The sequence below is a fragment of the Urocampus carinirostris genome, unplaced genomic scaffold, assembly GCF_059441175.1.
Source record: "Urocampus carinirostris isolate Australia breed hairy pipefish unplaced genomic scaffold, RoL_Ucar_1.0 HiC_scaffold_21, whole genome shotgun sequence".
Classification (NCBI taxonomy): Eukaryota; Metazoa; Chordata; class Actinopteri; order Syngnathiformes; family Syngnathidae; genus Urocampus; species Urocampus carinirostris.
The window spans coordinates 120,001-145,602 of NW_028283128.1; the positions used below are offsets into that span (position 1 = coordinate 120,001).

The 25,602-nt window shown below is 40.7% G+C and overlaps 1 protein-coding gene across 11 annotated transcripts in view; it reads right to left on the bottom strand.

Moving 5' to 3' along the window:
- The window catches only part of LOC148345878 (rho guanine nucleotide exchange factor 18-like), a 67,869-nt gene that overhangs the window by 26,533 nt on the left and 15,734 nt on the right, over positions 1-25,602 (bottom strand). For 5 of the 11 annotated variants that reach the window (XM_088325763.1, XM_088325770.1, XM_088325771.1 and 2 more), the window contains 13 exons: positions 23,959-24,076; positions 23,349-23,603; positions 23,205-23,281; positions 22,942-23,120; positions 22,793-22,866; positions 19,951-20,136; positions 19,704-19,850; positions 19,375-19,487; positions 14,168-14,233; positions 14,044-14,091; positions 12,819-13,100; positions 12,590-12,739; positions 12,193-12,291 (listed from right to left, as the gene is read on the bottom strand). In XM_088325763.1, the coding sequence (XP_088181889.1) occupies positions 12,208-12,291; positions 12,590-12,739; positions 12,819-13,100; positions 14,044-14,091; positions 14,168-14,233; positions 19,375-19,487; positions 19,704-19,850; positions 19,951-20,136; positions 22,793-22,866; positions 22,942-23,120; positions 23,205-23,281; positions 23,349-23,603; positions 23,959-24,076 (1,779 nt within the window). In that variant the 3' untranslated portion in view covers positions 12,193-12,207. Of the gene's footprint in view, positions 25-4,029; positions 4,048-12,192; positions 12,292-12,589; positions 12,740-12,818; positions 13,101-14,043; positions 14,092-14,167; positions 14,234-19,374; positions 19,488-19,703; positions 19,851-19,950; positions 20,137-22,792; positions 22,867-22,941; positions 23,121-23,204; positions 23,282-23,348; positions 23,604-23,958; positions 24,077-25,404; positions 25,523-25,602 lie in introns of those variants that run through there. The other 6 variants (XM_088325768.1, XM_088325767.1, XM_088325772.1 and 3 more) reach the window with 5 other exon arrangements.

Consider the following 25,602-nt stretch of genomic DNA (forward strand, 5'->3'; position numbering starts at 1 on the left):
AGTCAATGGGGACCAGATCCCAACCTGCGAAAAGGGAAAATTTGCAAATTAGCATCGCATTTTCGTAAAAGACCCCAAGAATCAAACTTACCTTAAGAGGACATCCTTACCAACTAAAAGTATACGACTGTAACAAAATAGAGACGATAGATCTACAAATAAAAACCAAACGCAGAATTGCTGTTGAATTAATAATTTTTAATGTTATTATATAAAAGTGCAGCTATATTGGAGGGATTCTCCTTTCAGAGTAAGAAAGTGATTTTGTGAGCGGCTGGCTACCTGCATGCTACGGATGAGGTAACCTCAACTTCAGCTAGTTTTCTGCGATGATTAAAATACAACCATCCTGAATGTGGGGTTTTCCTACGATTTTTAGCTCCAGCTCATCAGTTTCATGGGTATTGGAACTGGCATAGGTGAGTTACAGGCTAGGCAGGTGTGGATTAAGAGAGATGTTAGCCTAGCCGTAGTAGTAGGCTTGACCCGAAGCCTCTCCTGATTCAGTCGATTCTTGGACCAGATAATAATCCGGGAGCACCTGCTGGTGATCACCATTTCTTTGCGCTCTTGAGACTTTCCATGGCAATTGTCAATTTATTAGACAAATTTCTTTTCAATGTAAAAAGCTGCTGAAAAACTAGCTGTAGCGTCAGCCGTGCTTGCCAGTTTGTTTTGGATACATCGACTTGTGGAACCGCACACCCAACACACAAACCTGCCCCCGTGATAGCATTTGTTATCTGCTAAGAACACAATGACGGCCATGTTTATATCAGTGACAATAAAGAAATTTCAATTCAATTTCAAATCCACCAAGAAGTGAACCAGCGATAACCGAAGCATGAGGCAACAATGGAATCTCTGTATATGGAAAGCAGAGAGGACAAAGTACATGCATTGTTCGGTTCTAAATCTATATAGCTGAGTTCCAACTACAGTTCACTACAGTCTCGGTAGCGCACCAACAGACCCCTTTTGGCTATATGTTGTTGAATTCCAGTTTATGAGAGCTCATTAAAAATGCATGTTCACCTTTGCAAGACTTTATGATGAAAACCCACAGAACAAACTGTGAACACTGAAAAACGCCAGACAAGCATCTTGAGCAATATGATTGGGTCAGTCGCAGGAGTGGCAAGATCTCTGTACACATAGCGTGCTCCCCTCTCTCTTGCCCAGCGCTCTCTGCTCTGAAGGTAAATACATCAGAATCCTTCTTGTTTGCAGTATTTTGTGACATTTTTATAAAACAACTCTGCTCGCACCTTGATTTGGAACCAATATTTATGACAGAAATGCGATGTCCATCACACAGAGTATCTGTATGACTTTTATATTTTTCAACCCCATTACAGGAAATAGAGAACTTTATCACAATACTCTCATTTTTCAAGACTGTCCTTTATGTTATGATTTTTTTTACCATTTTCGGGCCGGATTATAAAATGCCTGCAGGCCGTAGTCAACCCACCCTGCGAAAGGTGCTGCAGACTATGCCAGCTTGCCGTTTTTAGGATTGCAGGGGGAACCCAGAGAACCCAAAGATAAGACAGGGAAGCACAGGAAGGACACACAAACATAATTCTAGGAAGACTAGAGATTAAATTTTAACGCCAAATCCTCAAACCTCAGACCTCCACACTTGTAACCACATAATTCAATAAACGACACATCAACCCAATCTCATCATCTACTTGAGTAATTAGGACCTGTACAATTCAGGTCAAAGGAATAATCCCCAAGAAGACCACCTAGTTAAAATATCCTGGGGAAAAGTGGCATCTCAAGAACACTTTCCAGGGTTTGTCCTCCACACCTTGTAAGAAACTTCACAGGACATATTCACAGTCACTGCTCAGGACGTTGCCAAAATGCTCACGTATAAATGGAACATTTAAGACAGTCTGACATTCATTCAGCCTTTCACAGTTTTGTTTTGTTTTTGAAAAACTATACACCCAACACCTGGAGTAATATCTGCTATATACATCCATCTAGGTATGATATACCTGTATTACAAACCGAAGCGTCCTGGTTTAGTCGATTTCGCAGAATAGCGATATTGGTACTCGACCATAATATGTTAGGGATCGATGTTCAAACACAGAATTCTTTGAAAACAAACATTTTTTCCAATTACAGTAAACCATTGTTTTTTTGCAGGGGTTATGTTCTAAAAGGAACCTGTGAAAGGGCAAAATCTGTAAAGTAGGAAATTTTTTTTTTTTTTTACCATTATTATACAAATAAATACTCTATTTTACATTGAAACAAAATAAAAAACCATTTTACAGGCCAAATAATTTGTTTCAAAAAGTACTTTTAGGTGTTTGTCAAATGATGAATTTAATCATCATGGGAAGTGAAAGCTTTAGATGACACAGATTAGCACTGCCCACTGCAATTGGAACAAATGAAACACAATTATACCCCCAAAAAATACAAAATCGTCCCTATGGTTTTCTTTATTTTCTATTGAACGAAGAATCCCGTAATGGAGACCAAAAGCCAAGTCACATTTATTTGTATAGCCATTAACCACTAATGGTCTCTTTACCGTCCCTTAGTGTGTCCATAAGTTTACCTTTATCTGCAATAGATGGCATCTTTTGCTTCCAAGTTTGAAACATCACAAAATAGAACATTGGGGTCTCTTTTACTCACAATTTCTTAGTCATACAGTGAATTTTTTTTGTTTTTACCTAGACAACGTCAACTTCGGGTTCGCATATTTCACTAGGTTTTGCAGTAGTCTATAAATGTATGTGTGCATTAATTGATCAGTCAAAAAATATTGCTGACCACAAATGTCACGCATTTCTTAAGACACCTTCTAATAAACTCTCATTCATCTTTGTTGGCATTTGGAATGTATTTGACACAGTATTTTTCTTGCTTTTATTATTTTTGTTATGCTTAACTAACATAAAACTGAGAGGACAAGCATAAAGCGCTGCTAAAAGTAAGATAAGACACACACTTGCTAACTTTTACTTAATACATACTTAATCGATAAAATATTCTTTTTTTCACATTTTTAAGAACACATTTAACGACGCTTCCACTATCAATTATTTTGAACTTGCAAGAGTTCAGGGAGAGAAGCCTTCAGATAAGGAATTCCAACCTATTTTAAGGCCTTTCCCTGCGGCTTCTGTTTTTATTATATCTTCATGGTTACAAATATCAGAGCAGGCCTAAGGGATGTGAAATATAAAAAAAAAAAACAGCATCACGATTGCCCGATAGCGACAATATGTAATAGTCAAAACAACGCACACCAGTGCGTAATAACAGTCAAAATAAAAAAAACTGGTATCTTCTGAAATCTTCTTTGCAGGTGTTTAATATTAACATCAGAATAAACTTATAACAAACTCAACTTGTCGTCAAAACCATTGTACACTCTTCTTTGAGCTCTAAAGGATCTGACTAAGAATGAGAATATGATATAGTCTTTGACTTGACATCCCTCTGCATTCATTAATCTCTGGACTCACTTTGATATAGTTTTAAAAGACTGACCGTGTCTGGAGTCAATCTGTGCAGCTGAGCATTATGGGAATCCCCAACCACAGAGAGGCCCCTTCAGTGGGGCAAAAAGTGGGCAAAAGTCCCCTTGTTCGACCCTGCTCCCTCCTCTGCCGGCCTTTCCTCCGTGAACACTGGCACTTGTCTTAGTACATAAACCTTCCATTGTTCTGTCTGCAAGGTGACTGGCATGGAGCAGCAGATTTCCAGGGCAGGAAACTGCGCGGAAGCAGGGGAACATAAACAGCCCTGACTGACAGCACACAAATAATTAGCACCGGCCGTCTTTCAGAGGCTTCTGCTAATAACAGACTTGCGCTGGCTAATTATACGGCCGGGTAGCTCTCATCCTGAAAACTGCCCGGATACTCCCAAAGCTGAAGGGCCTTGGTTAAAGCTACACAATGGACTCTCTTGAGAGGGTTGAAGACAGCAGAGTTAATCTAGGTGTGCAAAGGTAACATGATCACCTCAGATTGATCAAAAGGCCACAGGAGACGAAGCTCGGAGTCACTGAAAATTAAAATAAATATTTCATCAATGCTGATTCATATTTGCACTTCAACTTTTGACTATGCTTGGAAATGGTCCAATTCAGGGGTGGGAAAACTAAGTCATGTTGAGTTGATGAGAAATTAGCAAAGGGGCCAGGCTTCGAGACAAAAATTATTGATTTTATTTTCATCCTTAATATGCCGATAAGAGTATTGGTCTGATACTTTGGCAATGGATGAGGAAAAAAGTTAGCCTATTTTTCTAACACGTATTTTCGTATAAATATACACGCTGACATTTTTATGTAACATGTTAATTTTCATGTAATACTTCATTAAATAGGGCAGCACGGCAGCGCAGTGGTTAGCGCGTGTGCGGCACAGTTCTAAGGTCTTGGGAACCTCCTGTGTGGGTTCAAATCCAGCTACCGGACTTCCTGTGCAGAGTTTGTATGTTCTCCCCGTGCTTGCGTGGGTTTCCTCGGGCACTCCGGTTTCCTCCCACATTCCAAACACATGCAATTCAGGTGGATTGGTCCAAATTGTCCCTATGTGTGAATGAGCGAGCAAGTTGTCTGTCCCTGTGTTCCCTGCGATTGGCTGTCAACCAGTTCAGGGTGTCCCCTGCCCACTGCTTGCTGGGATGGGCTCCAGCACCATCGCGACCCTACTGAGGATAAGCGGTGCAGCTAATGAGATGAGACTTTATTGAATAGAACATTTCATCATATTGGTTTTGAAACACAAAATTAAAGCAGAGTGGCATGATAAGTCCCTTTTTTAAAAATCATTAAATTTGATAATATACAATTAGAAAATGCAAGATGATCAAGTGTTTTTTTTTGCATTACATTAGATAAACAGCTTGGTAAATACATGAATTATAAAAAAAAAACATTGCAAATATGAACAATTAAAATATAATGTTAAAAATGACATGTACGTTATTTAAATTAACATAATTCAGTACAGAATGTTTTACGAGAAATCTATTTTTATCGAGCAGCAAGGCAAAAAGGTACAGTGGAGACAAGAGTACTGTACTTATATTTGTACTTTTATTTATCATCATATCATTGATTTCTTTGTTTTGTGGGCTAGATTAAAAGGCCTGACGGGCTGCATGTTGCCTGGAGGCCGTTGTCTGCTCACCCTAGACTGTCTATGACATAACATGTCCCCAACATAAAACTGGTTAAAATTCTTTCAAAAGATGCCAAGGTTCTGTCCCATATAGGTGTTTTGGGGAGTGAAAAGTAAAATACTTTTTAGGGATCTTAAATTGGACCACTTTGGTCGGGTTTAAACAAGACAAGGACAATTTATGGACTAAATTCATGTTGGATTGGGTAAACAAAATCAATTTTTTGTCATTCTTTTTGGACTAAATACTGGCCAAAAATTATAAGAACATATTTAGCTCAAAATCAGAAGTCCAACGCCATCTAGTGCACAGTGGGAAGACATGTTATATTCGAATCAATGAACAACGCAAAATGCATTTGTTCCTGAGAAGTGGACTAAAAAGAATTAACTCGAATGGTGAAATAATCAACAACGGCTTATGGAAAACAAGACCAAGTCACTTATTAAACAATGACTTATGTTTGTTTCTTTATACATTGTTGTTTCAACCTGAGACACTTCTTGCTTTTAGCCCTGAGTTTGATGTTATGTGAGTGAGTATCCTGTTGGCAGGATAACACCTATGAGTAATATTACCACCTTCACCTACATACCTTTGACCACTTTCTTCAGCAATCAAAGCAGTTTGTGCAGAGAAAACATTAAGAGAGAGATGTTTGCCACATTATAATACAATTCTAAACTATAGTAGTACCTCTACATATGAACGTTTCAGCTTTTAAAGTAGCTGAACAGGAAAATATTGCCTCTAGTTAGAAAGGCATTTCAAGGTATTAAGTAAAAAAAAATCAGTACACAGTGCAGGCTGCTATTAGCCACTTCCAGACACTCCACTTTCGAACCTAAACAAACTGGCTATCGCTTAAAATACAGACGCTGCCTTACTTACAAACGAGATTCGGACAGTTCTTGACGATCGTTCATAAGTTGAATTAGTTCGTAAGTTGCTTCAGTGCTTGTATGTTTAAGGTTTATACAAGTATGTTTAAGGCTTTTATAAAGTAACCTGTATTGTTTTGTACTAAAAATAAACATTTAATAAAATAATATGCTCTATAAAAATAAATAAAGTAAAGTTTAACTTACTTTTAGAAGATGAGCTTCAAGAGTTAGGCGACTTCCTCCTCCGTGGTACAAAAGGACCGAAAAAAGCGTTCCGGACATTTTCTCAACTGCATCAAGCTTTCTTATTCCATTTTCATTTCAAAAGTAACAGCTCGCCCCTTTTTTACATTTTACACCAAACATGTTGATTAAACACATGAGATATTGAACAATAAAAATGTCAAATTTCTTAGCGGGCTGGAGATAGAACAGACATAGACAGTATAGAATTTTTACACACGAACTCCGAAGAGGAAATGTTCGTAAGTCGAATGTTCGTAAGTAGGGGTGCGTCTGTATGCCTAGCAATCCAGTGCGCATGTGTTATCCCAGGCCTTGTCACAATCACAGTGGAAAGTTCAGAGACGAGGAGGCGGTGGGGTTCCGTAAGATGGAGGGGAGGAGGACATTTTAGAAAAAAGTATTTGAATCTGTGGAAAGGAATCACCCCGAAAAAGTGTTGGCAAGTCAGGCTATCGGTCATTATGATGACGTTTGCCTCACGCATTTCTGACGTATTGTCAAAAGTCGGCAAAGCAGATGTCATTGGATCACTTTTTCCAAGAAACTCTTTTTTACATTATGTGCCTCACGTTTTATGTTTATTATGCTGTAATATAAATTAGACATGTATTTATCGCTTGTTATGATGCTCTTTTATGGTTTATTAAAACATACCATACTTTATACTTTTGCCGGGCTTTGAACAGATTAGCATATTTACATTTAAAATGTGTCTCTACTGTATTTACGCTTTCAGGTTATGAAGCTACTCCCAGAACAAATCAAATTCATAGGTGGAGGTACAACTGCATGTTCTTATTTTGTATTTTAATTCTATTTTTATCAAAATAGTATAGGGCTGATTGGGTATGTCACGGCTAAACATTAAAAAGGTCCCAAAACTTTTTTATCAAGGCATATATAAATATACTCGTACAACATTCTTGAATTTTGCAATAATTTACTTCTTCAACTTGATCGTTGTTCTCACAGTTTTTCCTCCTCATGATCACCAACTTTTTTGAAACTCAAACAAATGCAATAAGACGCACAACAAGAGCACTGATTCTCAACTCTTAAGTACTCCACAATGAAAAATGTTTTCTTTGGACTACATTTAGACCTCACTTCTTCATTTACATGTGATTATTTTTAAACTGTTAAATAAGCGACTATGACGAGCTAAAAAACGCAGCAACAGTGAATATTCCACAATCCACACATGTTACCAGCTCGGTAGCCTAGATGGTAGGGCGCCCGCTCCGAGACTGGGAAGTCGCTGGTTCAAGCCTCGGCCGAGTCATACCTAAGACTTACAACATTGGTACTCATTGCCTCCCTGCTTGGCGCTCGGCATTTAGGGTTGGAATTGGGGGGTTTGGTCACCTAATGACTAAAATGACTGCGCCCTGTTTGGCTGCGGCTCGTTACAGTTTAACTGTACGGGTCAGTATCGACATTTCGTTCTGTGTGCATGGTTACAAAGAATGACAATAAAAGTAAATTCTATTCTATTCTTTTCTATGTTAGGTAGGAGCATAAGGAAAGTCTACATCAAGCCCTCCCATAAGATATAAAAGCCCGACCCTGATCAGCGGAGATAATGCATGTAAGACGTTTTTCTGAAATCTTCGCATGCTGCAACTTGCTCCATCGTCCCCATGCTAGGAGCATCTGCTCAACATCAGCGATGCACAAACAAGCGCAGAGGTGTGCCTGGCTACATTTTTTTGATGAAATCTAATTATAGCGCTGGGCAGCGTGGCAGCGCAGTGGTTAGCGCGTGTGCGGCACAGTTCTGAGGTCATGAGATTGAACCTCCTGTGTGAAGTTTGCATGCTCTCCCGTGCCTGCGTAGGTTTCCTCCGGGCACTCCGGTTTCCTCCCGCATTCCAAAAACATGCATGTCAGGTTAATTGGCAGGTCTAAATTGTCCCTAGGTGTGCTTGAGCCAGTGAGTTGTCTGTCTCTGTGTGCCCTGTGACTGGCTGGCAACCAGTTCAGGGTGTCCCCTGCCCACAGATAGCTGGGATGGGCTCCAGCACCTCCGCAACCCTACTGAGGATAAGCGGTGCAGATAATGGATGGATGGATAATTATAGTGCTACCCTTTTTGCTGATCCTGACTCCTAATGTTTAGAGGTAGGCATTAAAACAGCTGCTGGTATCGGCATGCCCCGGAGGCTGGAACACAATCACAGGTCTTGGCAGATGAAAAGGCTGTTAAATGTCTTTTTGATGAAGCAAGGGTGTGCCAGGAGAGTTCTAAATTTCCCAATAATGCGGCCCAGAAAGTCCCACAGCGCGGGCAACAACATACAGTCCAAACTCTGTTGTGCATGTGTACTAAACACAAAAAGGCCGAGTGAAAACAAATAGTGAGCGGGTGCTAACATGGACATGTATCTATTTGGTTTCAGGTTTCATCTTGCAAGATAATCTTACAAACAAATACAGTAATCCCTTGTTTAACAGGGTTTAATGGGTACCAGATCCCCCAGTGATATGTGGAAAAAATAGCCCCCACATCTCTATTTTCAAATTGCACTCTGACACCCCCACTTGCCCAATAAGCAATGGGGATAATGGATTGTGACTACGTGAGTACTGTTAGTTTTGGGTAGTAAAGTAAAAAACAAAAACAGTACCCACGCATGACAAAAGTTTGCTCTCTTGACCCCCGCTCACAACAATAGTCAACTGAGAATAATGGATTCTAGGCAAAATAGTGCAGTTTATTTTAGGTGTGCCAAAATGGTCCGCTCAAGTAGCCAGTAAAAAATAAAAATAACAAAAAAATAAATTAAAAAAAAATAAAACACAAACAGCTCTCAACACCCCCTCGACCCGACTGAGGATAAGCGGTGCAGATAATAGATGGATGGATGCTCCCTTCACAAGTTGACCAAGGATAATGGGGAAAAAAACAATGAAAATACGCTATGTCAGCCTCTGCTCGCAGCAATGACTGGCCAGGGATAATGGTCCTCGGAACGTTTTTCAATCCGCAATGCACTGAGGCTGCTCAGTACAAATGTAAGGCAGTAAGAGATTAAAGTAGCACGTTAGTTATGGATTGTAATTAGAAGGTCTCTAAGTCATCAGGTGTCCAATTCTAGAATAACAATCCACCTCTTAGTTATGTTCAGTAATTTAGTGCTTTCAGTGGAATTTTGATCTTTTGATGTCCTAAAGATTTCAAGTCCTGCGTCATCCCTTTTTTACGTTTAGTTTAGTTACAGCGAGTTAGTGTTCCCAACATTTGTGTTGTATTTCTTTCACGGTTTATTCGTTTAATTTGGGTCCTTTCATAATCGGCATCAGAGGAGTGTTTGTATCGTTACCTTTCTTGTTATGTTCTCTGATCAAATTAATCCTTTTTTAAATTACTTTTTAAAACCATGGGGGAACCCTGGTCAGTGCGATGCTAGTGGCAGTAATGGTAAAGGTTTTCTCAAATGAAGAAATAGCAAAATGTCACTTTACTCCAGTTCATTGCCACAGCTATCAGCACCAGTCAATAAATACAGCCAAGTGGTTGAAGCTTTCTATAAAACTCACAAAGTTTTTCACTGTTGCACAAGAAGGAAAAGAAAGTATGGAAACAGAAATGATATAGATGATTAAAATAATTGGGCGATCTTAGTCTATATAATGCGTTTATTTAAACAATAAAGCGCAATCGTATTCTACAAAATGCGTTTGTTAACGCGGATGTAAAAGTCACCAACGTCACGTCTCCCGCTCGGGCCGCGATCGCTCTACATGGCGCTACACGGCCCCCGATGGGGGGGAAAGGGGTAGGGGGGACCTGTGGGGGGTAGGGGGCGGTGAAGCAGAAGCCGCGTGGACCCAGCAGTGGCATTTGTGGGCTACCAGTACACTCAGTACGGCCAGAGTAAGTCGAGAGCCTTACCGGCTTAGCATGGTGCTCGTGGCGCACGTTAAAGCTCGTGTTTGTTGACGGGATCTCAAAGACTATTATGCATTACGGTGGTGAAGCGGAAGCCGCACCAAAACCGCGCGCCGGTGTTGTGCCCAAATCCGACTCCCGTACAAATTCTGCGCTTCCGACAGGCCGGCCTCCACGCGGAGAGCCCGACCCGCTCGGCTTGTCGCGGTGTCGTGCGTATCGCGCCCGAAATTACCCGTGCCGCGGGTTAGGGGCTCGCTCGCGAATAATAAGGATAAGCGGTGCAGATAATGAGATGAGATTTTTTTTTTCCTTTTTGAAGGGGCGTCGCTACTTCGCAGATTTTCCATTTTTCGGGTGGTTTTGCTCCCCATTAATCGGGTCTAAAAAAATAATAATTCAAAAAAATAAAAAAAATAAAAAATAAAAAAATGTATATATATATATATATATATATATATATAATTTTTTTTTTTTCTTTTTGAAGTGGCGTTGCTACTTTGCAGATTTTCAGTTTTTGCGGGTGGTTTTGGTCCCCATTAACCGCGATAACCGAGGTCTTACTGTATATGTAAAATCTCAGAAATAAAAAATTATTTGAGACAATAACACAATTTAACGTTACTTAACTGTGGTTTGTACTATAGACGCTGCCGACCTACGAATGAGTTAAGTTCCGGACCATCGCTCGAAAGTTGAATTTGTTTGTAGGTTGCTTCAGTGGTATATTTTGTATGTGAATGGTTTATAGTATAAGTACGTTTAAGGCTTGTATAAGTAACCTGTATTGTTTTGTACTAAGAAATAAACATTTGGTAAAATAATATACTCTATAAAGAAAAATTATTGCCAACATACCTGCCACACACTCCGCTGTATTTCTCACCCAACAATAATATTAAAATACAGAAGCAAAAGGAGCCAGGGAAAATCATGTACCCCTTGACAATGGATCCTTACAAAAGAGTATATTGTATGTGGAGCCTCTAAAGATTCGTTCCAAAAAATGAATCAGTTATTCCATTTCAGTGGCGTGTATGAACCTCGTAAAGACTGCGAATGAATGCAGTTGTTAAATGTTCAGCTTTTTACTGTTTCACCAATAGAATTAGTTGAAAGATTCACACAGTCTTGTTTTTGACTCTGACACTTATAAGTTTAATTCCACAAAAAATTTAAATAAGATTTATTGATCATTTGAAGAATATAGTAGTTTGCTCATTTGTCCTACAGGAAAACAAGCAGGCGCCGATGCATGCTTTTGTCTTCTCTTGTTTGGATTATTGTAATCCCTGCTCTCAAGTCTCCCACCCAAAAAAAATATTGCAAGCTTGCAGCTATTGCAAAATTCAGCTTGTGTGATATCAAGGGCCAGGGGGATCATATTACACCAGTTCCAAAATTGCTGAATTAGCTTCCCATGCATTTCAGAATCAATTCTAAGGTGATTTTACCAATTTTTAAATGTCTTAAGGGTCCTGGGCTGTCTTTTCCGCCTATTGTATCAGCTCTCACCGTCCTTGAGGTCCTCTGGAAGCGGTTTTGTGACCTGTTCCCAGGGTGAGGACTGAAATCTATTGTGTGGCAGCATTCAGCCACTTTGGTCCTCGCCTATGGAATCTTCTGCCGGAGGATATCAGGTCTGAGGGGACGCTTGTGATACTAGTCCTAACCTTGTACTGTTATACATACTGTAAACTCTCACTTCTTCGCGCTTTATACTTTTCGACCACAGTGTATTGCAGGTTGAAAAATATTCCGAGATTTATTATCCCCGATTGTATACTGCTGTGAGCGGTGGACGGCAAGGTGCATATATTTCGGTCATGGCGGCTCTTTTTTGACATTCTGGAGATTCTGGTCCCCATTAACCGCGATAAACGAAGGATTACAGGATTGTTTCTGTTTCAAACTTTTATGTTTCAGTGCTCGAGCAGTTTCTTCTAATTGTCAGTGTTTCCTCATTCCCCACTGGTAGGATAAGTCTAGTAGCTGGCTAATAGGAGGATGGATTTAATATTCTTCCAATGGCCGTCTGCTCCCATCCTCATCAGTGTGGATGAGCCTCCATCTGGTTCCTTTCCACACATGGTTAGTCTGTGTGTTGCCATAATTATATTCATCAATGATTTATTTAGTTTCATGTTAACCATTATGTATGTGTGTAAGTGTGTGTGTCCATGTATTTGGAGTTGTTGGTTGTTGGGTAGGGGAATGTTATTGTACATTGAATGTTTTTTAAAGCACTTTGAGTTGTAATTCATTGAATGAAAAGTGCCATACAAATACATTATAATTTGATTTTGTTCGCATGTGTGACAGTCAAGGTTAAAAAGTTAGAAGTTTGACAAGTACATGCTGCACACCTGCAACTAAAATACTTAATTGTTCGCACCTCAAAGGTTTTCCTCTTCATCTTCTTCTGGTGTTGCATCCGTTCCTTCTCTTTTTCTACGGCTCGAGTGGACTCTCTGAGCCTCTCCAAGTCCTGCTGGTACATCTCCCTTTGTCTCTCCAACTCCACCCTCTCTTCATCCAACCGCTCCTGTAAGCATTTTTTTCCAACAATCAAGGCCCAGGTCACATGAAGCAACACGAGTCTCAGGTGGGTCCGACCACTTCACCTCCAGCCGTCTGCATTCTTCTTCTCTTTGCAGCAACCTGGCCTCAGTGGCCTCCACTTGCTGGCGATGCTTCTCTCGCTCCTTCTCCCAGCATAGCTGTTCCTGGCGATGCTGTGACTGCAGTTTGTGGAAGTTGGCAAGTTCTTCCCTTTGCAGGGCCAGCGTGCGCTGCTTCTCCTGCTCCAGCAATACGTTGCCGTGGTGGCGGCCCGGCAGGGAGGCACGCTCTGTTAGCGAGAGGCGTTGCAGCTCAATGTGACTGTCCTGCTGAGATACGATGGCCTGATCAAGCAGAAACAGGAAAAGTATGAGATCATTACTTTAAGACAGGAGTGGGCAAACTACGGCCTGCGGGCGCACTCAACAAAGGGTTATGAAAAGAAATGTACTAGAAATTAAAATAATTTTGTTTTGGTGCCAATGTTCTCTCCAGTGTCATTTTAAGGCGACATCCCCCTTAAAAAAAAAAATTTATTAGAGGAGATGTTACATAATTTGGAACTTTTTCGCTAGTCATCTCCAAGCTTGCGTCATCATTGCAGCATTGGAGAGCTCATTCATGATGCGCATGCAAGTACTTGCATTTCTTAGACGTACTCAAATAAACTCTTCATTTTTTTCAACTCTCTTGGTTGACGCTCGAACTTTACTCAAAGCAGGCCTTTTCTTACTTTTACCATTTTGATACTACACTAACAAATCTAAATAAAACCCCGCAGGACTGAGTATGACGTGCGGCTCCAGCTTTTCCTTAAGCATTGTTAAGGTATTGAATATAGACTAAGTATTAGCAGATACAAAAAAATAAATAAATAACATATTTCCTTTCATCCTGACCCGCCTGCTATGCCAATTTTTCAACACAGCCCGAGACTCAAAAGGGTTGCCCACCCTTGCCTTAAGACATTAAAAACATAAAAACTTTATTATTTTTACCTGCACTGACTAAAGCTCACTTTCACAAGATGCCCATTACAGCATTAGAGGAGTATTTGTTTATCAATAGAATAGAATAGAATAGAATATACCTTTATTGTCATTGTTACAAATGGGCTAACATATTGTGACAACGAAATTGGGCTGATGTTGAATTTCTAAAAATGGATCAATAGCTGCGTCTCAAGCATTGGTTTTATTTGATGTTTTTTGTGTTGGATCACTACATGGACACAAAATTACTAGTAGAAATTTGAGACGGTGTGCAAACAAGAAGACATCACACTACCTGCAGACTGTAGAGATTTTGAGAGAGCATTAATACTTTGTTGAAGAACTAGAATGGAAAAAGAGAAGGCTGTTATAAATGGGAAAAGGACACTTATATAAGGTTCAGCTGAAGAGGCACCAACCTCCGCCTCAGGGAATGATTTGGGCCGGATCCAGTTCCATCTCGTCTGTGTGCAGCAGCTCTCAACCTAAGCAACATTACGCGCATTAATTTGAGTACAGTCGAACCCCAGGTTATGGCAACCTCGCCTCAAGACGTTTTTTCCCCACAATACGACATCAACTAGTTATTTAGCAGTACAGTTTTAACCTTGCGGTTGGTGCGTACGACTAGCTACATCCCCAAGATGCCTGTCTGTTACAAGGGGACATGACCTAAGATGCTGGTCTGCTATTGCGTTGAGCCACGGTATCATGAAAACGTCAAGATTCTTTTGGTTGAACTACCTCCCAAAATGCCATTTTCTTTTAGTTTAGAATTGATGCTTTGACTTAGCAATACAATTTTGTTTTTTGTACTGCATTTATTGGTAATAGGTTATAAGGCTTGCATTAATGCTACGACCATAAGCAAAAAGAAGAACCATGGAAAAGAATCTTGCATTTAAAAGAAATACAAAGTCAAATGCATTGTCACCGTTGCTCGGGAATATTACCGTAAGTATAAGGAGGCAATAAAATCCTTGCGAGCAGATCTTTTAAATAAGTTTCATTCTAAACCCACCATCACTGTCTCCTCCCTCTCTACCAGGGTTGGGTAGGGTTACTTTAACTTGATTACTTTCAATTACTATTGGATTACTCCAATACCAAATGTGCTAATAAAAGACAAAAGAAACAAAATATGAATAAAATTACAAAATTTTGTGCAGGCTTGGGGAGTAACGGAATACATGGAACGGCAAAAATTATGTTGGCAAGCTGTTTGGATTTATTTTAATTTTGTTTCTGTCGCATTTTATGTTAGTTTTGCCAGAGATCAAAGCCAGGAGAGAAAGCTTACCACGTGTTGTGAGTCATAATTTTATTCATATTTAGTTTCTTTTGTCTTTTATTAGCATATTTGGTATTGGAGTAATCCAAAAGTAATTGAAAGTAATCATGTTAAAGTATATCCTACCCAACCCAGCCCTCTACATCCACCCACCAATTCCACTGTACCAATTTAAGTCACATCACAACAGAAATAAAAAAAAAATCATTTTTTACTTTACATATCAATATTTAAAATTGAATCATCTATCCCTCGAGAGTGGTGACCCTCGGCAAGGCAAACACATAAACAAAAACAAAAGAAAAGAAAAGAAGAAAAAAAAGTGGCAAAAACCAAAGACTTGACAATGGCCAACCCAAATCCCCAAACAAGTTAAGCACCTCTGCAACCAAGTTGGTCATGGTTTCGTCCCCCCAGATGAAATTGGACACAAGAAAGCGGCCAAGTCCCTCGGGTCAGGGTGACACAACACACTCATCTATTCAACAGCAGGGCCCGACAGCTTTCACTGGTTTACCCCTGCCGTATCATACAGGTGCCCTGCCTATCCCTTGGAACACGTCTAAACATCCCACTATCCTTTCACAACACCTCTCCACTCATTCCTATCACCAACAAGAGCTCTAGCCTCCACTACATTTAGACCTTTCGTGCAGTGCACTCATAATACCATCCATCCACGTCAATCGCGGCTTTCTTCTTGGTCGCCTACCATTTACTTCTGCTCTGTAGATTCTCTTCAACATTCGCTCCTCATCCATCCTCTCCATGTTGCTACACAGTCAAACATAGACACCGACATGCCACATTTTGTTTCTTAAAATACCAGCAGATGATGTTTACATGGTCAAGTGTTTACTGCTCCTCATTCCAGGGAAATTGCAAGCGGCCAATCACAGGTGAGCTATTTTTAGATCAAGCCTACAGGCTAGACTTGTAGGAAAAAAATCTTAACTACAGGGTAAAAAAGTGTGTTTGTTTGTGGCTTTTGATTTAAGCACAGCACAAAATAATGACGTCAATCACTAATTAACAGAAGGAAACCACAATCAGCACGCTTCCTCAGTTAAGCTACTAAACTTGTCTCTCACAGTCTTGTCAGTCCCCTGTTGTCAGTTCGTCTGCGAACCTCACTGTATACTAGGCAACCTTTTTCGACCCTGACTCCCACCTGTCCCGTTTTTGCTCCCGTCTGTCTCTGGCTACGACCTTTTCTCAATCTATATTATCACTCCTAACTCTTCAAACACTTCACCTCAAAAACATTTAATTTCCTTCTCAAATCTGCATTTAGGCTCCAAGTCTCTGCATCATACAACACAGTCGGCACAATCACACTCTCATACAGTCCTCTTTTAACATCCAAACTCGTGTTATTCATCACTCTCCTCAGTGCACCCAAAACCTTGCTTCCTTGATTCAGCCTGTGAAATACCTCGCACTCAATTCCACCAACTGTAGGCACATCACAACCAAAGGACCTAAAGCTTCCAACTTCTTCCAGCACCTGTCCATTCAACCTTATTTCCAACACCATGCCCACTCCATCCAGTGAACACTTCATCACCTTACTCTTCCTAACATTCACACATAACTTACGCCTATCACACACTCTTCCAAACTCCATTACCAACCTTCTCAATTTTTCCTCAGAATCAGCCAAAAGCGCTGTGTCATCTGCAAACAACAACTGACTTACCTGCCACACTGTTCCACTGTTAGCCATCATCTCAACACCTCTGCCAAATACTATTGCTTTCACCTCTCACACCAAACCATCCGTGTACACAGTAAACAGCCATGGCAACATCACACACCCCTGTCTCACAACAGTCAACAAAGGGTACCACTCACTACTCTTACACATCGACTCTTTCATACGCCTTTTCCAAGTCCATGAAAGCCAGACAAAAATCCTTACCTTTTGCAAAATATTTCTGAAACACCTGTCTTACTGCAAACACCTGATCCACACATTATCTTCCTTTCCTGAAATCACTCTGCTCCTCCATCACAACCCAATCAAGACTCTTCCATACAGCTTCCAGACAACAAACTGATACCTCTCAAATTGCTACATTCACCCTTATCACCTTTACCCTTATACAATGCCCCCAGACATTCAATACACAATCAACAAAAAACACTGACTTTAAAAAGCATATGTACATTCAACAAAGGTACCAAGCAGTCAATCATAGCCGTGCCACCTTTCTCCAAGCATTCAGCAGTCCAACCATCCAACCCATAATTACTAATTCCATCAATTATCTGCACCGCTTATCCTCAGTAGGGTCGCAGGTGTGCTGGAGCCCATCCCAGCTATCTTCAGGCAGTGGACACCCTGAACTGGTAGCCAGCCAGTCGCAAGGCACACAAGGACAGACAATACCTACCTTTCCTTTCTAAAGTACTTGAAAAAGTAGTGGCACAGCAGCTGAATGATTTTATATCCGAGAACAACCTTTTTGAATCTATGCAATCAGGATTCAGGGCTAACCACTCTACTGAGACAGCTCTGATCAAGGTAACAAATGATCTCCTACTGGCAATGGATTCTGGCGCTTCATCACTTTTGCTGCTGCTGGATCTTAGTGCTGCTTTTGACACAGTGCACCACAATTTCCTACTAGAACGGTTGGAAAAATGGATTGGTCTCTCAGGAACCGTCCTCTCGTGGTTCAGATCCTACCTCTCAGATAGGACGCACTGTGTTAAATATAGCGAAATGACATGTGAGCCCGTTAATGTTACCTGTGGTGTTTGCAGGGTTCAGTGCTTGGCCCCCTTCTTTTCAGCATTTACATGCTTCCATTAGGTGATATTATTCGCAAGTACAATATCAGCTTCCACTGCTACGCATATATCTTCCGTTGGAGGAATCTCCCACACTGAACTGTGGAAATTTGGAGTCCTGCCTCATTGAGATAAAAGAGTGGATGTCACTCAATTTCTTGCGTCTTAATTCTGAAAAGACCGAAATGTTAGTCATTGGTCCATCTAAATGCCGTGACTTATTCTCAAAAACTGCTGTGAACATTGACAAATGTCACATCACACAGAGTGACTCAGTTAAAAATTTAGGTGTCATATTTGACCCTGATCTCTCCTTTGAAACGCATGTAAAGAAAATTACTAGAACCGCTTTCTTCCATCTTCGTAACATTGCTAAAATCCGTTCAATACTGTCTCAGTCGGATGCGGAAATTATAATTCATACGTTTGTTACCTCCCGTCTAGATTACTGTAATGCACTACTCTCTGGTCTCCCGAAGTCTAGAATCAAGTCTCCTCAGCTGGTACAAAATGCTGCAGCGAGGCTTTTAACTAGGACAAAAAAGTACGATCACATAACACCGATTTTGGCTAACCTGCATTGGCTCCCAGTTAGCCTTAGATGTGATTTCAAGGTTCTCTTAGTATTATACAAAATCATACATGGACTTGCTCCCTCTTATCTTTCAGATCTGATTTCCCCCTATGTCCCGGTCCGAAGCCTACGATCTGAGAGTGCCGGTCTTCTGGTGATCCCAAGAGCAAAGAAGTGTTCTGCTGGTTCGAGAGCGTTCTCCATCCAGGCACCGGTGCTGTGGAATGCTCTTCCCCCTAAGATCCGATCTGCAACCTCAGTGGAAATGTTTAAATCTAAGCTTAAAACTCACTTCTACTCCATAGCATATGAATAACCTACTCTTCTCGTCGGCTGAAAAATAGTCTGTGTAATATAGTGTAATAATCTGTGAAGCCCTTTGAGACTCTTCGTGATTTAGGGCTATACAAATAAAAATGACTTGACAATTCGCTTGCTCATTCACACCTAGGGTCAATTTGGACCGGCCAATAAACCTGATAATGCATGTTTTTGGAATGAGGGAGGAAACCGGAGTGGCCGGAGGAAACCCACGCAAGCACGGGGTGAACATGCAAACTCCACACAGGAAGGCTGGTAGCTGGATTCGAACCCATGACCTCTGAACTGTGCTGCACACGCACTAACTACTGCGCCGCCGTACTGTCCTAATTACTACTTATGATATTAAATTTTATTTCTCATACGATATATCTTTTTGGTAGTTTGATGCATTTTTCTGGGATACCTCGGGTTCTGAGCTGATAAAAATAGGTTTCTATCCCGTGCTATATAGCAATTTGACTTTCAGATCCCCACTCAAAATGCATTATTGTCGTATGCCAGGGATTTCCTGTGCTTTGACCTGGTTTGAATAACTGATCCTCTTGAAAGCCTTTATTTGATTGCATAAACGCAACACAATGCTGTGTGCCGTTAAATGTTAGGAGAGGAAGAAATTATTTTTGTTGCACTTTAAGACCTACGGTCTGCTCCACAGTTCGGCTGCCACAGAGATCTTTAAGTTGGGGGTCAGAGCTGGCCCGCTGGCTCCGGTCTTGGTTTCTGGACTTGCCGGAAAGGTTCTTCTTCATATTGCCTGGCAGAAAAGCGGCCAGCCACAGACATTAACAAAAAAAAAAAAAAAACACAAGACAAAATAGACATTAACAACCACATAATAAGCACATAGATAGCCCCACTCCTATATGATACTTTATTAATAATTTAAAAGTTTTTTGATTGCACAAGGTGCACTTTAGTACAACACATTAGAAATGCAGCTTCCTCAGGACTTGAAGTGCTTTAGACTCACTTTTAGTGAGGAAGTTGGGGCTGCTGTCATAGCCCCCAAAGGTCTCTGCCCTCCTGGGTAGGATTCCAGAGCTGTTCCCTTCAATTTTCTGTGATGACAGAAAGGCATACCTCGCACCAGATTGGAGCAAATTTTGGAGATCTTCCACTGGTTTGACACAGGGAGAACGTTTTGCTTCACATCTTGCCACAACATGAATTTCACGTTGGGGAATGCGTTTAAGAGTTTACTTAGAGCAGTGCTTTACCATCAGTGATGGTTCCTTTAAGCAACGACTCCCCCAGCTTGAGATCTGAGCCGTCGCCTCTTAAAAGAAGCTTGGAACAGGTAGCTGTGTCCTCCACACCTGGCACAGATTCTGCCATCTTGGCAAAAAGTTGCAGTTTCTCGGAAAGTGCTTGGACAATCACCGCATCCTGCTGGCTCAAACATTCTAGGATAAAAATAGAAATCAATTAACTCGGATTCCTGTACACCTTTTTTTGTTGGGGGGGATTTTGCAAGGTTTATTGTTCTATATTCTTTATCAATTATCGGTCAAATCATAATACACTACAAAGCCAAGAGGCTGAAACACTTGCTCTCAGCCAAGAGGCAGAGTCAAGCTCCAAGCCACAGAGCCACGCAGCAATCAGTGCGAATGCAATTCTAGAGTCATAGCTGGCATCATGAATGGAAAATGATACCCGTAATTAACGTATGATGCAGACTTGTAAAGTCCAGGACCCGTTGAAAGTAATCCAAGGAAACGAAATGTATATTTCCAAAGTTAAGGGTGGGAAAAATATATACCCACTATTGTCCGCTGCGACAAGAGACGGATCTACCGGTAACTCAGCTTTACCCCAAATCCCATTAGCCCGCGTGTGCTCCGCCCTTTCTTTTTGATTCGTCCGTAGAACACATAACAGAATAAATCTCAAAAATAAATACATTACAAAAATATACAGTTGCAAATACATATTATACATGGTTACACATATTTACGAAGAAAGACGGTATACCGAGAGAGTTTTCAAAGCTTTAATAATAATAATAATAATATAACTTTCATCCCAAACCGTGCCTTTGAAAGGTACCAACACTGGTAGTAGGATCACGCTCGCAATGTATCAAACGTGCCTGTTAAAAAAAAAAAACATCCCGTAATTGTGAAATTCACGGAAGATCGTCCTCAACTTCCTCCTCATAACTATCGCCATCAAGGGCGTCTTCCTCATTATCGGAACGTACCTTAACTTTACAGACAATGTATGCTTAAACTTAGAAGTTGCAGTCTTTCTTGGCGCCCATATTCTACTGGTCTTAATCTTACCTTTTATATTCTAGCGCCGCAGGTGGCCGTTAGAAAAATTCCATAAATTGGCCGCTTCACTGGATAAGCCGCAGGGCTGAACATTTGGGAAAAAAGTAACTTTGGAAATATACATTTTGTTTCCTTGGATTACTTTCAACAGGACCCGGACTTTACAAGTCTGCATCATACGTTAATTACGGGTATCATTTTCCATTCATGATGCCGACTGTGGTTCTAGGATTGTGTACTATTGACTTTTGAATTGTGTCGGTAGGAGGTTAGGAGGCTAGGACCTTGGCTCAGCCTCTTGGCTGGGAGCAAGTGTCTCGGCCTATTGGCTTTGTAGTGTATCATGATTTGACCGATAACGGATAATGGATAATTGCTAAAGAATATAGAACAATAAACCTCTACAAAATCACAATCGTGGAACTAACAGCCTGGTCTGGGTTAAACTTGTGATCGTGTCACAAGTTTTAATGGGTGCGGCTTATAATCAGGTGCGCTCTATAGTCCGGATTTTACAGTACATATAGATTATATATATATACATATAGATTATATATATATATATATATATATATATTTATATATATGCAGTGAAGAATAGGTATTTGAATACACTGCTATTTTGCTATTTTTCCCACTTGGAAATCACGGAGGGATCTGAAATTTTTATCGTAGGTGCATGTCCACTGTGAGAGGGATAAATTAAAAAGAAACATCCAGAAATTACAATGCATTATTTTCACAGGAGGGATGGTGTTCTTTGGATTATACTCTTCATTCTTCTTCCTCCAAACACGCTAAGTGGAATTATGACCAAAAAGTTCTATTTTAGTCTCATCCGACCACAAACCTTTCTCCTATGACTCCTCTGTATCATCCAAATGGTCATTTGCAAACTTAAGACGGGCCTTGACATGTGCTGTTTAAGCAGGGGAACCTTTCAAGCCATGCATGATTTCAAATCATGACGTCTTAGTTTATTACCTACAGCAACCTTGGAAACAGTGGTCCCAGCTCTTGTGGACACTGACCAACTCCTGTCGTGTAGTTCCGGGCTGATTCCTCACCTTTCTTAGAATCATTGAGACCCCACGATGTGATATCTTGCATGGGGCTCCACTCCGATTGAGATTGACCATCATGTTTAGCTTCAACAGAGGACCTTGTTTGCCCAAGTTGCATGGCAATTTCCCCGTGGCCCTTTTCCAGCCTTGTGGAGGTGTACAATTTTGTCTCTGCTGTCTTTGGGCAGCTCTTTGGGTTTCACCATGTTACAAGTTAGTTTTACTGATTGTATGGGGTGGATAGGGTTCTTTATGCAGCTATAAACCTAAAACAGGTGCATCTAATTCAGGATGATACATGGAGTGCAGAAGGACTTCTAATGGGCAAACTAACAGGTATTTTAGGGTCAGAAGATGATACACAGGTGTTCAAATACTTATTTGCAGCTGTATCACACAAATACATTGTTAAAAAATGTGAGTGCTGGATTTTTCTTTTTTTCTCTCACAGTGGACATGCACCTACGATGCAAATGTCAGACCCGTCCATGATTTCTAAGTGGGGGAAATAGCAAAATAGCAGGGTGTTCAAATACTGTTTTCTTCACTGTATATACATGATTCCTTTAAAAAGAGTTGTAATTTCTCTTACTCCCACAAGGTGGTAGCAAAACATTTTTTTCTTTTTAAGAAGGCTCTTGGGTGGACGCCTTTTTACTCTTTGGATGTTTTTTGGCTCAACTCCAAAGCATTTTTTTCAGTTACTTGGATGTCTGTACCTTGAAAATCCTTCAACCTTGATGCCCGATATTCCTCCTCCTCACTGAAGAGCCTCTCTTCATTACGAGGGCAGCTAAGAACAGGACCAAAGTCCGTAATTATCACCATTGGACTACACTTTCACAGCTACATTGGACTAAATGGCTACCTCTCGACAGCTTGCCGTATTTGTGTCATCCAAGTGTTTCTTTCTTCCTTGGAGGCCGTGTGGATCTCGTACATCTCTGGCTCATTGGAGGATGCGCAGATCAGAAACATAGCTCTCTCTGCGTGGGCCACCTCCCGAACAATCAACTTCTGAAGAGAGATGACGGATGGCTTGTTGTCCTAGATGGAATAAAAATCACAAGAAAATGAATCAGGTTATGCTCAAATTAAATTATGTATAAATAAAAGTATTAATTGACTCACCACGGCCGCAAAAACATATCGCTGATCTTTCTCTTGTAGCAGCAGCAACACATCAGAAAGGAGAACTGCAAGAATATCTTTGAGGGGTAAAATAACAGAATGAGTTGAAGAAAAAAAAGTTTCTTCATGGTGTTCCCATCTAACCTTTGAGTCTGCCAGATGCAGCTTTCCAATTGATTGTACCCTCGAGCAGAAGACGTCGTCGACCTTGCGCCAAATCTCCCCTATGAAACACTCGGCCGTCTTTGATTTTGCCAAGCACCTTCGGCTCCATCTTGCTGTGTATTTCTCGAAGGCGACACGTTTTCTCATGAAGGTTGACCAATGAGTCGACTTGAACGATTGTGTCTTTAATCAAGCCTAGTGCACGGGTAAGCTCCATGTGCTCTTCAGTGCCCTCTGGAAAAAAATAAAACAAATAAAACAAACTTTATGTTGAGAATTAGTCATCAACCCAGCCCCAAAAATGATGGGATTCTCACTGCCCAGTCTAAGGGACATTGCCAGATGCACTATTTTCAGATGTACTAACAATTTAGGACAGTCTAGAAGAAATACCTCATAAATATTGCTTATACATCCTAGTATCCTTTACTTTTTAATCTTATTTTCGTTTTTTTTTTAAGTCTTTTATTACATGTTTATCATGTAGTGCAACATCTAATCTTGCTGAGAACAATCTACTGTACATCCTGACCAATGGGAAAAAAAAGACAATTCTATTCTTGTATGAAGAAAATTAATATGACCAGACCTTCAGTGCTGTGCAGGATGCGCTCCACAAGTGCTGGGTATTTGGTGATGCGCTGAGTTACAAGCAGAATACACTCAGGAACTCCTAACCTTCGCACAATGGACAGGTTGCCGATTTTCTGAGACAACAAAAGACAATAACCAAACACAAGGTTAATATTTGGGGATGGGGATTTTTTTAAGGTCCAGAAATGACCTTAAGTGCATTTTCAGTTTTGATGAAATAAAAATGAAATAAAACTGAAACAACACAAGTTTTAGCAATATTAGATTTTCTCAAAGGTTTGTGGGTTTTTTTCCACGCTTTTTTCTTTAGCAGCTTGCTGAACTTTTGCTGCTACTTACATCCTAACATTACGGAGCTGACTCACTAAAGTTTAGTAGCTTCTTTCATAAACACATATTTGTGTTTGTTATTCAATACATTTATGCCTGAAGTAAAATGTCTGGTTTTAAGCGATGTACGGCGAAAGTTTTTGACTATTATTATTTTGCTTTGGAAAATATGAGACAGTGACTCATTTGTTGCATTAGACAGCACCAACTACCGCTAGGGCTGTGTATTGATGAGGTTTTAGCGATTCTGATTCCTTAACGATCCCTGCTTATCGATCCAATTCCTTATCGATTCTCACTGCGGAAAAATAAGCACTATGTGACAACAGATATAGTACAAAGGGTTTTATTAATATAAAAATGATTTAAAGATGGGCTGGTATAGGCAGTAGGACAGGAACATTAAGTTCTGAATAAACAATATTAATCACAATTCAGTAAGAGTTCAACTTAAAGTAATGCAATACCTGAGATCAATTATAAGTCATGTATCCAGTAAGAATATCAGAACATCATGAATGAGAACAAACAATTCTGCGAAAGCAAATTAGAAAATTAACCATTCTTTTTTCTTTAAATTAGCTGGTCAGCTTTGTCAGCAAGGGGGCTAGATCTTTCTGGCGTAATGTGTCTTCAGCTGTGGAAAACACCCTCTGACTTGGGGTAGAGGACGCCTGGACACAAAGATAGGTCGCAGCCAGACCCGACAGCAGCGGCATAGTGTCTCTCTTTTCCCACCACCACTGTGCGGCGTCATTCTTGGTGGGGATGCAGGCCAGGCTTCTGTAGAGCTGGACTTTTTGTTCCACCTTCTCGGCCATGGGCACAGTGGGGACGGTTCCTTGCAGGGACAGAAGCTCAGAGTCCTATTCTTCAAACAGTTCCTCCAAGGCAGTCTTTTTAGAAAACAAACCTCATGTCACGACTAAACTTGGCTAACGTAGCTAGCTAACGTTTGGCTAACGTAGCTAACAGTTAGCAGGCTAGCTACGTTATTTATCTGCTGTGGCTACACTGTCCTTGTGTCGTCGGAGCGCCTCAAACACGGTGCATTCTTTCAGTTTGATGTCATGTTGGCCAGCCAGATGTTTAAGCATGTTGGTGGTCTTACCCCCTTTCGCCGAGTTGGCGTTTTTGCATGTATGGCATACTCCTGCATCGTCTATTTGAGTGAAATACAGCCACACCTTAGAACGTTGACTGCCGGCGACATCTCTGTAGCTGATGATTGGTCGAGCAGCGACAACAAATAGCACGTAGATCGACGTCACCTGATCCTGCATTGGGGTGTGTTTGTTTGCTATGTTCG